General features: G+C 35.8%; 1 protein-coding gene across 3 annotated transcripts in view; it reads left to right on the top strand.

The window, feature by feature from the left end:
• Positions 1 to 12,248, top strand: part of EIF4G3 (eukaryotic translation initiation factor 4 gamma, 3) — a 196,929-nt gene that overhangs the window by 107,160 nt on the left and 77,521 nt on the right. For 2 of the 3 annotated variants that reach the window (XM_008590701.1, XM_008590697.1), the window contains exons 13-16: positions 4,225 to 4,471; positions 5,889 to 6,022; positions 7,650 to 7,769; positions 8,150 to 8,260. In XM_008590701.1, the coding sequence (XP_008588923.1) occupies positions 4,225 to 4,471; positions 5,889 to 6,022; positions 7,650 to 7,769; positions 8,150 to 8,260 (612 nt within the window). The remainder of the gene's footprint in view (positions 1 to 4,224; positions 4,472 to 5,888; positions 6,023 to 7,649; positions 7,770 to 8,149; positions 8,261 to 12,248) is intronic. The other variant, XM_008590706.1, reaches the window with a different exon arrangement.

The following is a 12,248-nucleotide window of genomic DNA, read 5'->3' as shown; positions in this document are numbered from 1 at the left end:
TTAGCCCCCCCCCCCCCCATTGAATTTTTTTTGTTCTTGTTATTAAACTGACTAATCTTGCAAACAAAAATGGAGCGTTTTTAAAATACCCATCAGCAGTGGTGGTAGAAATCATCCAGTTCATTTTAGGGAAATTCATTTTGAATCTGCCATCTTTTAACTGCATCCCAGTAACATAACTTTTCTTCATATGGTTTTTCTTTCTTAAAATAAGCCATGTCAGATTTTGCTGTAGGTTAAAACATACCAAGCACAAGAGACGATGTGAAGTCTTCACAACAAGGCAAACTCATTCCTAAGGATTGCTCTAACAATTTCCTAGGCTGTCATCTCAGCATCTTTCATGTTATATACTGAAGCTTATAAATGAAGGTAGTATAAACAATCTATGTAGCTTTATTCTTCTTTAACCATTCTTATATCCACTTTATTAAAATAATTTTTATTAAAGGCTTAAAATGATACTATTAAAATGTAAAAGTTATTTTAAGGTAATTTTAAATTCATTTACTTCTACCTAGTTCTAATTCTTACCTTCTTCAAGCAGCTAACAGTACCCGTTTACTACTTCCCCTGTTCTGTCATCTTACATGGTGCTCTGTTGACGTCACAGTTAGTCCCCTACCAACCACTGAAATGTTGAATGGATGTGATTTCATTGTGGTTATCAGGGGGTAAAAATTGGCAGTAAGTTACAAGGTGCAAGTAATTGCTGTACTCCTCTTGCAGCTGAACAAGAAAATGTTGCTCTTACAGAGAATAAAATACCTTCCAGAGACAGGGGAATTGCATACATTCCTGGTATGGCTGAAAGAGCTTTATAAACTAATTTCTGTTCAGATTCAGCTGGTTTTTTAATTCATTTTCCTCTGTTATACTTCATGTTTCTTTGACCTATGGCTAGGTGTCTAGGCATTATTGAATATTAGATGAATAGGGCAGTACTCCCTTCCCTTCAAATATTCATTCTGCTGCATGATCTCACCCATATGTGGCATCTGAAAAACAAAACAAAAAAGTGGTTCTCATAGAAATAGAGTACAGGCTGGGGAATGGGGGGAGGGGAGAAGAAGTGATGGACTAATGGGACAAAACTCTGCTGTCTACCGTAAGTGAATCATTGTGCAGTATATGCATGTATTGAAACCACACACTGTACCCCACAAACATAAATATAAATACAATTGGGAAAAAAAAAATCATTCTATTCTTTAGCTCAGGTGTTCAGCAACTTTTTTTTGGTAAAGATCCAGATAGTAAATATTTTAGGCCTTGCAGGCTATATGATCCCTGTCAAAATTCCTCAACTCTGCCACTGTAGCCGAAAAGCAACTATAGACAGTTTGTAATTGAATGAAGCTTGGCTATATTCCAGTAAAACTTTATTCATGGGCACTGAAATTTGAATTCATATGTCATGAAATATTTTTCCAATTTGTTAACCATTACACATGTAAAAACCATCCTTCCGGTGCATACTGTACAAACACAGGTAGTAAGCCAGAAATGGCCCAGGAGCCAGAGGTGCTATAAACCTGCTTTAGCTTGTTATTCTTCAAACATGAGAACTGTTTTGACTTATTTTGAATCAGTCACTTTTTTCTTACCCATATAGTTTGAAATAAAAAAAGTATATGGTCATTTGCACACAGACTTCTTGCAGAAATCCTATTGCCTTGTCTTTCCTAAAATTGAGTGTATGTTAGAGTAGTTTAGTAAATGTTGGATGCTTTTGTCTTCATTTCTGCTCTTTAAGCTCTCCCTTCCTTAGATTATTTTCTCAGCCCTAAAATAATGTATTTCAGGTATCAGCCTATTTTGGGTTATATGTTGGGTTGTTAAATCATTATAAATATTTTATGAAATTCTTTAAATTCATAGCCTAGAAAAGTAACAGGAAGTTTGATTCATCTTAAAATTGCTGATCAAGGCATCTTATAATTTGTTTAAAAATTTTAGGACGTTTTATCAATTATTATATAGTTGTCAGTTTTGACTTTCTAATACTTTTAAAACTCACAGTATTAAGCAGGCAGTTTTGTCAAGCAAATTCTTCTTTCAACGAGTTCCTACTAAAAGGTTCACTTTTTAAAAACTTTTTATTGTTATTTTTGTTTTTGTTCTGTTTTGATGGCTAGCTGGTAAGGGGATCCAAATCCTTGACCTCGGTGTTACAAGGCTGTGCTCGAACCAATTTAGCTAAAAAGCCCTAAAAGGCTCACTTTTGATCATCCAGCCAATGAAGTGCTCTTTTTCTTCAACTCTAGTTTTCTGAGTAAACAATTTAGGAACTGTTAGACAGTTGAGTAGGGTTTTGTCCTGCTGAAAGAGAAAATCATCATCATCATTTAATTCAGCAATTTTTGTGGATTCCCTTGAAATATTTCTCATAATAATGTGCCTCAGACACTTAGTAGTTCTGTGTTCTCTGCATTATGGTTTGTTGTTCATGGAACAAATTTCTTTATTATTCTTTTTCCAGTTAGAATTTGAATTTCCAAGTAATACAGCTTCTGTTTATATGCAATATGTTGTCTGTTATTGATTTAAGTACAAAGAAGAGGATCCAACATATTTTCTTCTCTGAAATAGCTTTTTTTCCCACATTTTATAAGATCTAATATAAGAATTCTGTATAATCGTACAACTATAATATATAGTCATCTTCTTTCTTAGTAAGTTTAGGTATCATTTATATATTCATGTTCCAAATTATAAAAGATCTTCTTGATGTTCTGTATTTAATTATAAGATGGTATTATAGGTCACCATGAATTAATTTAGATGATAGTAGAAGATGAAATTTTAATAAGTGGGGCTGATGATTTATGACTCAAATTGGTAGATCTGTTTTTCTCAAAGTTTAAAAAATGCCTACTACCCGCCATGTTTTATAAAAAGAAATTATTTCTTGACTTTATTTTCTTGGAATTTTATGTCTGTGTTTCTTTTGATGGTTTCTATACACTGTCTCTTCCCATGGTGTAGTTGCGGGGAGGGCCAGGGGAGGAGGGTGTGTGTGTGTTAGTATATTTGAATGAAATTTTTATTTCCATTGTAGAATCAGGGCCTAAAAACCATCTGTTTCTGTTGTTAACATTTTAAAATTTAATATTTTTCTCCATGATCTGAATATGGTAGAAGAAAATTTACTAGTATTGTATCTGTTATAATACTACTTTTATATAAGTAGGTAGGATTTACCACTGAAGTTATTTTTAGAAAAGATATGTATACCAAATAAATTGGGGTGAACCACTTCCTGATATATATGAAACTCTTTTACATAATCCTCGGTTGAATCAGCATCAATTTTTGTCTCCTATTCTAATGTGAATTTTTGAATGGGAATGCCTCTTCTCTCTGAATGCTATTCCAGAAGATTGTTCTCAGAGTACTTACCCGTCATGAAAAAGAGACTTAAAGTTCATGGAGAACTTTGCCTTAAGGAGTTTTCGTGGTTCTTGAGGTCCTTAGAAAGCCATTTTTGTTTGATATCTGACACCAAGGTCGTCAAAAATAATAAAAAATATTCAATTATTCAAAAAATAATTGGATAATTTAATTCTATTTTGCCTTTTAAAAAATAGGTGTGATATTCCAGAACCCAGATTTTTTCCTAGGGAGATATGTGTTGAACATATTTCTATATATGGTATGATTTTTCTATATGTATGTATAAGGTCACAGCTTCAGAGAAGTCTAAGAACCAGTAACAAAACTGATTTTAACTAGTAAGGGTCCTCCTGGTAAAATGGGAGATGATCAGCTTTATAGGACTTAAGATACATTAAACTATTCCCCAACTCTCCATTTTGCAGCCAGAGGACAGCAAAAAAAAAAAAAAAAAAAAAAAAAAAAAAAGCCCTCTAGTGTTTCTTTTTGTGTATACCAAGCTTTAGTGGCAAGGATAGGAGTGCTTGTTTCAGATTTGAGTGGGAGTCTTTCATGTCCATGAGGTTCCAAAGAGTAACAGTTTTTTCCATTCCGACCTTTGGTACGTTTGAATTTCATTAGTCTCATGTTGAAGAATTTCAGTAGCCATTTGAATTGTCTGCCTTATCCCAGGTGCTGAAATGAGAAAAATGTGGTTTTCAAAAATTTACCATTCCAATACTGTATGCTATACACATTCTTGAGTGATGCGTTTTTTGAAGGGTGTAGGTCTTTATGTGTATTTACATACATGAAAAAACATAACCTCCGTGTTCATTTATGCTTTAGCCTAAAGCCGAAGAGGAACTTTTGGTTGACAAAGTACTTGAATCTGAACAGGATAAAATTAGCCAGGGGTTTCATCCTGAAAGAGATCCCTCTGACCTAAAAAAAGTGAAAGCTATGGAAGAAAATGGAGAAGAAGCTGAGCCAGTACATAATGGTGCTGAGAGTGTTTCTGAAGGTGAAGGAATAGATGCTAATTCAGGCTCCACAGATAGTTCTGGTGATGGGGTCACATTCCCATTTAAACCAGGTAAGTTTATCCCTGCCTTCCTGTGTACCTCTTTCCTTCTCCCCTTTATTTCACTGCAACCTTAGAGAAATGTTTTCTCCTTCCATCCAGAGGCTCATCACAATGTAATATTTGTGGAATAAATTAACAGGCATTAGTTATTGACTAGCAAGTCCAGAGAGTTCTTTGTTAGTGAAAATGGGAATATGCGATGCTGGTATTCCACTTTTAGTGGCGTTGGGAATCAGTCAGTGCCAGGCTGTTGGAATTTGATAAGAGAAATTTACTTTTATTCATTTTAATTGAAAGGGATATTACAGATAGGATCGTATTCTTTGAGATAATGGTGCTCATCATTTCACAAGCCTTGAATTCAGTTTGTTTACAGAAATCACTCTGAAGAACTGAACTCCTGTATAAATTAGTCGAAAACAGTATTACTGAGTTCTTGAGCACCTGCAGTTTGGGGGAAAGGCTGTTAAAAATTTACATCCCAATAAGCTGTTACCTTTTAATAAATATAATAAGATAATAAGGATTTTTTGGAAAACATCTGCAGAATTGTCTGTAGGTGGGTCTGTAACCTGTACAGTAGGAACTGCTAATACATGGAGGGTCCAGTCTGCTATCATGAAGTGTTGTTAGGCCTGATTTTCACAAGAGTTTTGTTAATTAAAAGAAAAAAAATTATGACTTGTTTTTGTTATACAATAAAATTTTGTATAGAAATTTTTTCCAGCTTCATATAATGAGAGAAGTGTTAGTAGTGATAAGTGTAACAGTAGTTCTGGTAGCAAAGTAAGTATTATGGCAAAAAACTAATTTAAAATTTATGTTAAAAATATTAGCTTATAGTACATTTAGAGTCAGCGTATTTGGGAAAAGGTATGTGTATTCCCGGTTTAGTTGGCTCAGCAAACGAGTACGTTATTTTCTTCACATTAAACTGAAGGCAGGGAAGAAAATTCTGTATCTAACTGCTTAGACTTTTCATTATCTTAAATAAGTTATTTTTGTGTTTTTGTTTGTTAAAAAAAAAAGTAAAACTTTTTCGTTTCTCTAAAATAACATTGCTAAGTGAACAAAGTATCCTTTTTTTATGAAGCCAAGGGTATTATCAAATTTTTTTATTTCTGAGACATTTAAAGGCTCAAAAGTTTATTTAATGAGGCTTATAATATGTCCATAGCTAAAGGTTGTTTAGTACGTATGTGAAGTGGTTCCTACTTGCTGCAGATTATTTTACTATCCAAAAGTATCCTATCCAGAAGGGATGAAAGAACAAATGATAGTGCAAAATCTTTATGTGTTATTTTCGCAGTGTAGTTCAGCGTTTCCTTTATGTTTTTGTTTGTTCATGAGGAGATAAAGTAAATTCTGGAATTTGATTTATACTCTTACAGGACATACATATAATACCCTACATTCCTCTTTCTAGAATCCTGGAAGCCTGCTGATACTGAAGGCAAGAAGCAGTATGACAGGGAGTTTCTGCTGGACTTCCAGTTTATGCCAGCCTGTATACAAAAACCGGAGGGCCTGCCTCCCATCAGTGATGTGGTCCTTGACAAGGTAAACTGCAAACTCAGAGAAAGCTGAGTTTCTTTGGTGGGAACTGATTTTAACTCTCAGTGCAAATATGTGAGGTATGAGCAATTTTTAGGAAATGTTAGACCAAATATTATTTGAATAAAGACATATAATGTTTAAGAACTAGGGTTTTGCTAAACACTGTTGGTGTTTGGTTTTATTACAGAATACAGTAATGTTGAACTTGGCTCATATTTTAGTGGTGATTATTTAAAATGTATTGATTATTTGTTTATTATGGCTGTTTCCAAATTATGCGGTAAAATTTGTGTGTTTGTTGGGGGAAATATATAGCAAAATTGATGTGGAGCTCCTTCCCTAATGTTCTAAAATTTATTATATTGGCATTGAGGATAGGTCAGAAACCTAGGAATGTGTTTGGTAAGTCAAACTTAAGTGGATTCAGCGTAATCAAAATAATGCGTATATCAAAATTTCCCTAATATATACGTTCAGTGATTAAAGTCCCCAATCCTGTGCAAATACATAGGCATCCTTCCTTTTTATACCTGATCATAAAGGTGCACACAGGAAGTTAGTACAGTGTTTGTCTGCTTATTAAGTTAGAAGGAGTAAAGTCAGCCGTATATCTGCTCAAGTAATTTCATGTAAATCAAAGATGAACCAAAGCTGACTAAGCTTGAAGTATTTTTGTTTTGAAGAGGAACTGTTTATTACTAATTAAAATGTGTAGATTAACTCTGTTATAAAAAGAAACATCCACCTCTTATTACGGAGACGTCCAACAGCTGCTTTTCCAGGCCTTATTTGTGTTATCTTTCTTACTAAGAAGAGCCACAGGTCTTCTTATTTTTACTGATATATCTTAGTCTTCTCTCTTAGGTCCTTATGTGAGGACAGATGAATGATTGATTGGTGATTCTAATTTGAGGCTACTTCGGTACCTCAGAGGGCAAGTTTTATATCCACTGAATTAGATTATCCTGTTAGAAAATATTCCTGTCTGTCTTGCTACCTTTTCTGTTTCTGAGTTTGACCATTCATTAGTTGATTTTTCACTGAACTACTTAGTCTTAGTTTTGCTGAGTCCATAATCATATTATATGCTTATAAAAAGTCAGACGTCTCAGATTAACAAGGTGGATAAAGTAAAATTTTAATTGGGTCATCACGTATGAAACGTATCTCCTTTGAGACTTATTGTCCACTGAAAATATATGCTTTACTAACCATGAGTTGACAACATCAAAACCAAAACAAGCAGTAGTAGGATTCCTATAGGCAAGTGCTCTGATGTCCTGGTAAATACCCTTAAAAAAATTCCAAAATTTTGCCTTAGATCAGAGGATCTCAGAATAGATTGTCTTGTGCCATTCTGCTGTCCTAAGTGTCGAGTGAGCCAGTCCACTGGTCGCTTCCCTCTGGGAATTTAAGTCCTAATCAGTGCCAGCATACCAGGAAACAGTTGTCCTGATGGCTGTAAGGCTAGCCCTGGAGAAATTGCCGTGGATCAGATTGGACTTCTGGTTCAGAAGTCAGTGCTTACTATTCCAGCTGACATAACTTCTTAGTCAAAGTTTTTGTTACCTTTGTGGCACTGAATGCTTTGGAATGTGTGCATTAAGCTTTCCTTTGCTTCTTCACACAGATCAACCAACCTAAATTGCCAATGCGAACTCTGGATCCTCGGATTTTGCCTCGAGGACCAGACTTTACTCCAGCCTTTGCAGATTTTGGAAGGCAAACACCTGGTGGGAGAGGTGTACCTGTAAGTGCAAGTTCCCTACAACTCAGTTAGAAACTGTCATAGACTCCATGACATCTTGTCTAATGTCAAGAGTGGCTTTTATTCATTGATTCCTCTAATCAAGAAGAAGAAGGAGAAGAGGTGAAGACTATCCTTTCCATACTAATATTAAGGCAAATAAAGAATACACTAGAGTCATTTTTCCTTGAAAGAATCTGGCCTGACTTAATTTGATCTTAATTTTTTCTTTCATATTTTTTCAGTTGAAATGACCTACAAATGAGGTTTAAAAATAGAGCCAACCTTGATAGGATTCTTGTTTTGTTTTGAGGTGTCCTGTTATACTGGGGATCTCTGATGACATTCAGCTAATAGCCATCTCTTTGTCTTTGTTTCTACAGATTTGCAAAGTTCAAAGCAGGCATGGGTTGCCAATTCTGGAACAGAACAAAGCCCCACCTTGCACTCCACTGGAGATGTCTCATCCACCCCTGAAGAGCCTGCCTCTAGGGGTGCGCTGAATCCTTTGTTGTTGTTGTTTTTAACAATAGTTTATGATATTATAATGTTTTCTGTCTTGGTCTTATTTATGATAGGTTGTGAAATCAAAATGTGAACAAATGACCTGTACAAAAGATTGCAGTATTGGTAAACTGCAGATTGCCATTACACCCCCAGTGGCAAGGCTCTTCAGCGGTGGAAGTGGCATCACAATGGAGTTATGCTGGGGCACGGCACTGTGCAGAACTCGGCAGGCTCTGCCTACTCCGTGCTTTGTAGACTTGTAGAAGGCATGGGGAAAAGTTGCCAATGGTATGAATACCTCTTTTCCCCAAGTTAGAATGGCATAGAGAGCACTAAATCTAAAGTTCTGGTGGACCTTGGAGTTTGATGTACATTTGCAGGTCACGCTGTTAAGACTACTTTATTTTATGCCTATAAATATATTTTTATATAAAGTAACACTTTTTATTCCCCCATCATCTTTTTATTTCTGGAATGGCAACTTTTTTTTTTTTTTTTTGGTCTTTTGTCTTTTTCCGTGTCCGGCAACGGATTGCAACCCTCAGTGTTGCCCCCGTACCGGACCGGGGACCGGCAACAGGATCGCAACCCTCGGTGTTGCTCCCGCGCCTCGCTCAGCCAGTGAGCGGGAACCGGTCTGTATGTGGGATCCGAACCCTCGGCGGGAGCGCCTCCGCACAGTGCGCCACCGGGCCGGCCCCCTAGTTTTTTTTAAAAAATCATATTACTTGGCATTGGTGGTGTTATTTTAATAGTGATTGGTTTGCAGACATCACAGAAAGTGCTTCAAAAGAAATGTCTTAGGAGGAGCTGTGGACTTAGACTAGTAACTGGCCATTCATATTCATTTTAACTAACTTTGAAATTAGCTGATCTATTATGAAAATCCTAGAAGCAAAGAAGTTTCCTGAGTTCATATTATCTCTCCCATTTCTCCTTAAAGGGACACTTGATTATCTTTTTTCTTTAAAAAATTGCTAGGTCGGATATTCGTTCTATTTTCTTTGATTATCCAGGTAAGCACTAGTTTATCAACCCCAAATTCTGATGCTTCATTTTATTTCTGACATTTGTGGACTTTGAACACAGTATACCTTACAGTTCCTCCTCTAACTATCAGTCAGGATTGTCTGTCTTTCAAGCAGGGAAACCAGGTTTCATTTCTTTTTGTAAACCCCATAACTCGTAGCACAGGATCCTGCATTTTGTTTGTGTTTAGTAAATAAGTCATTCATCATATGGTGTTAACCTTTGAAGGATACTGTAAGTTTGATGATTTGTATTCTTTCTCATACACAAAGTGGGGCATGAAATGTTTAAATTTACATATAATTTTTTAAACATCCCTTTTGATCTTTTGGTATTGATGATGATACCTTACATAGTTTTTAAGGTCCTATTACATACCTTGTATCCTGTGATCCTCACCATAACTTTTGTAGGTAAGACAGGCATTGTATGTATGAGAAAGCTTAAACTCAACAAGGTTAAGATGCTTGCTCTCAGTAACTCTGTTCATAAGTAGCAGATTTGGACTCAAGAGTCCAGCTCTTCTGTCTCCTAATCTGCCTCTTTTCTCCACCACACCGTAGTCCTTCCAGTCATGGATGTTCCAGACAGTGAATTTATTCCCAGTGTATAAATACGAGAACATTAGAGATTGTTTAATTAAGCATATTAAGGATTTATTAGGACAGATGACTCTTTTTGTCCATGTGGATTCAACCTACCACAGATAGAAAATATTCAGCAAAAAAAAATTCCACAAAGTTACAAAAATCAAAACTTGATTTTTTCCATGTGCCTAGTACTACATTGAGTCCACACAGAAGAAGTGATGTGCAGGCATTGTATTATGTATTGTAAGTAATCTAAAGATGACTTAAAGTGTACAGGAGGATGGGCATAGGTTATATGCAAATAACTACCATTTTATATAAAGGACATTGAGCATCTGGATTTGGATATCTGTGGGTGTCCTGGAACCAATCCCACGTGGATACCGATACTGTATAGTAAATCTGTTGAGGACTCAAAATACTTAGATAAATATTTGTGAACACTGTTTATCATAGTTATACCTAGAGCTACAAATGTAATTTTTAAGTCTGTCCTGGGAGCTTGTAGATGTGTTATGTTTTCAACTATTTTATTCTGGACTAACAACTTAAATGTTAGGTTTTCAAAACTTTTTTTCCTTTGAACCATTGTTATCTATTTAGTAATATTTCTCACATCTCTTATGTTGCTCATTTGAAATTCACACATATTTGTCTTGGGACAAGTAAAGAGATGTGGTGTAAATCATATCTGCCACTTTCAAGATTCAGATCTCAAGGCATATTCATGAATGTTTGCAGTAATTTTTGGAAACTGACATTTTCTGTCTTTATCTCCAGATATGTATACTATTCCTCTTACATAATTTTGACATTATTTCCTTTCATTATAAGCAGAAACATTTGTTCTTGACAAAGTTTTATGTGCAAGTACATAGATTAAATTAAATTAGTTGTGATATAATTGTTTACTCGAGCTTTATCTAAGCACTGAAAAATATACTATTAACCCACAAGTCAACTAGAATATAAGGTGAATTACAAAAATCATTTTACTTGGTTTACTGGATTTTCTTAACAGAATTGTTTGGTCTATGCTACCATATCAAAGGTTCAGTTATAAATAAATGTTCTTATAGTAGTACTGTACGGTTTAGCAACTGTTCCGTTTTTTTTTTTTTTTTTTTCCTTTTTGTCTTTTTTCGTGTCCGGCAACGGATCGCAACCCTCAGTGTCGCGCCCGGACCGGACCAGACCGGCAACGGGATCGCAACCCTCGGTGTTGCGCCCGCTCCTCGCTCAGCCAGTGAGCGGGAACCGGTCTGTATGTGGGATCCGAACCCTCAGCGGGAGCGCCACCGCGCTCCCAAGCGGCGCACTGTAGCAGTGCGCCACTGGGCCGGCCCGTTCCCTGTTATTTTTTCAGTATGATGACCCTCTTTAGTTTCTTTCAGTTATACCATGCCTGATACCTCCAGGTTTATCTCACCTGTTTTTTAATGTTTATCAAATTGTCTGAGATCACATCATCAGTACTGTATCCTTACTTGGAAGTATTTGTCAACATTGGTGTGAATTTCCCACAGATTCTAACTTTTAATCCTGAAGCATCCTTGGATACTATCATTTCTAGTTGGGGCAGATGGAGAAGTGTAAAGGAATAATTCTGAGAATGGTGGATGTATAAAGGCTTTTAAGCTTATCAGCTTTTAGGCCTCAGACCATGTCCCTCCTAGAAGCTGCCTTTTTATATACAGCATGATATTTAAGTCTGTACCTTATTCTCTGAAGCTTTATATGAATTCACAGGGGCAGTGTTGGGGCACTAAGTGAGATATGATTCTGGTCTATGTGTCTTGGGTGAAGTTTATTTTCTTCCCTCTTGAGATCTAATTGCAATATTTGCTTAGCATTTAAAGAATGAAAAAGTAAAGGTTGTCAACATGCAATAGGTCTGGAAGGTAGCAGAGCTTAGTATCAACCCCAATGTTTAATCTTGAAAAATGACTTTTAAGCATTTAAGGTAGTAACTATTATAAATATTGTGATACACAAAGTGCAACTTTTAACCTACCTTCTCTTGTAGTAACAATATTTAATTTAGTGACCACTATGACAGGCCTACATATATTGGTTTTAACAGAATGAGTATATTGGGAATTCAGCAGGAACAGAGAGCTGACAAATAGAGGAAGACGTTTTTTCACAGAGTAATTTAGTTTGACTCTCATTGATGATATAACAAAGGCTTATTTTAGTATTTCTGACCCAGCAAATTCAGAGGGATCCATTATGGTCTGCAGTAAGTCCGAGAATCTATGCTGTAGGGAATTTTAATGATGAGGTGGTTGTTTGCATTTTACCCTGAAAGTGTAGAAACCCAGTTTTTGAAGTAGATTTGTAACTGTAATGATTA

Source organism: Galeopterus variegatus, unplaced genomic scaffold, assembly GCF_000696425.1.
Source record: "Galeopterus variegatus unplaced genomic scaffold, G_variegatus-3.0.2 Scaffold142, whole genome shotgun sequence".
NCBI classification, from domain to species: domain Eukaryota; kingdom Metazoa; phylum Chordata; class Mammalia; order Dermoptera; family Cynocephalidae; genus Galeopterus; species Galeopterus variegatus.
The sequence above is the reverse complement of the archived record's forward strand: the minus strand, read 5'-3'. Positions and strand labels throughout refer to the sequence as shown.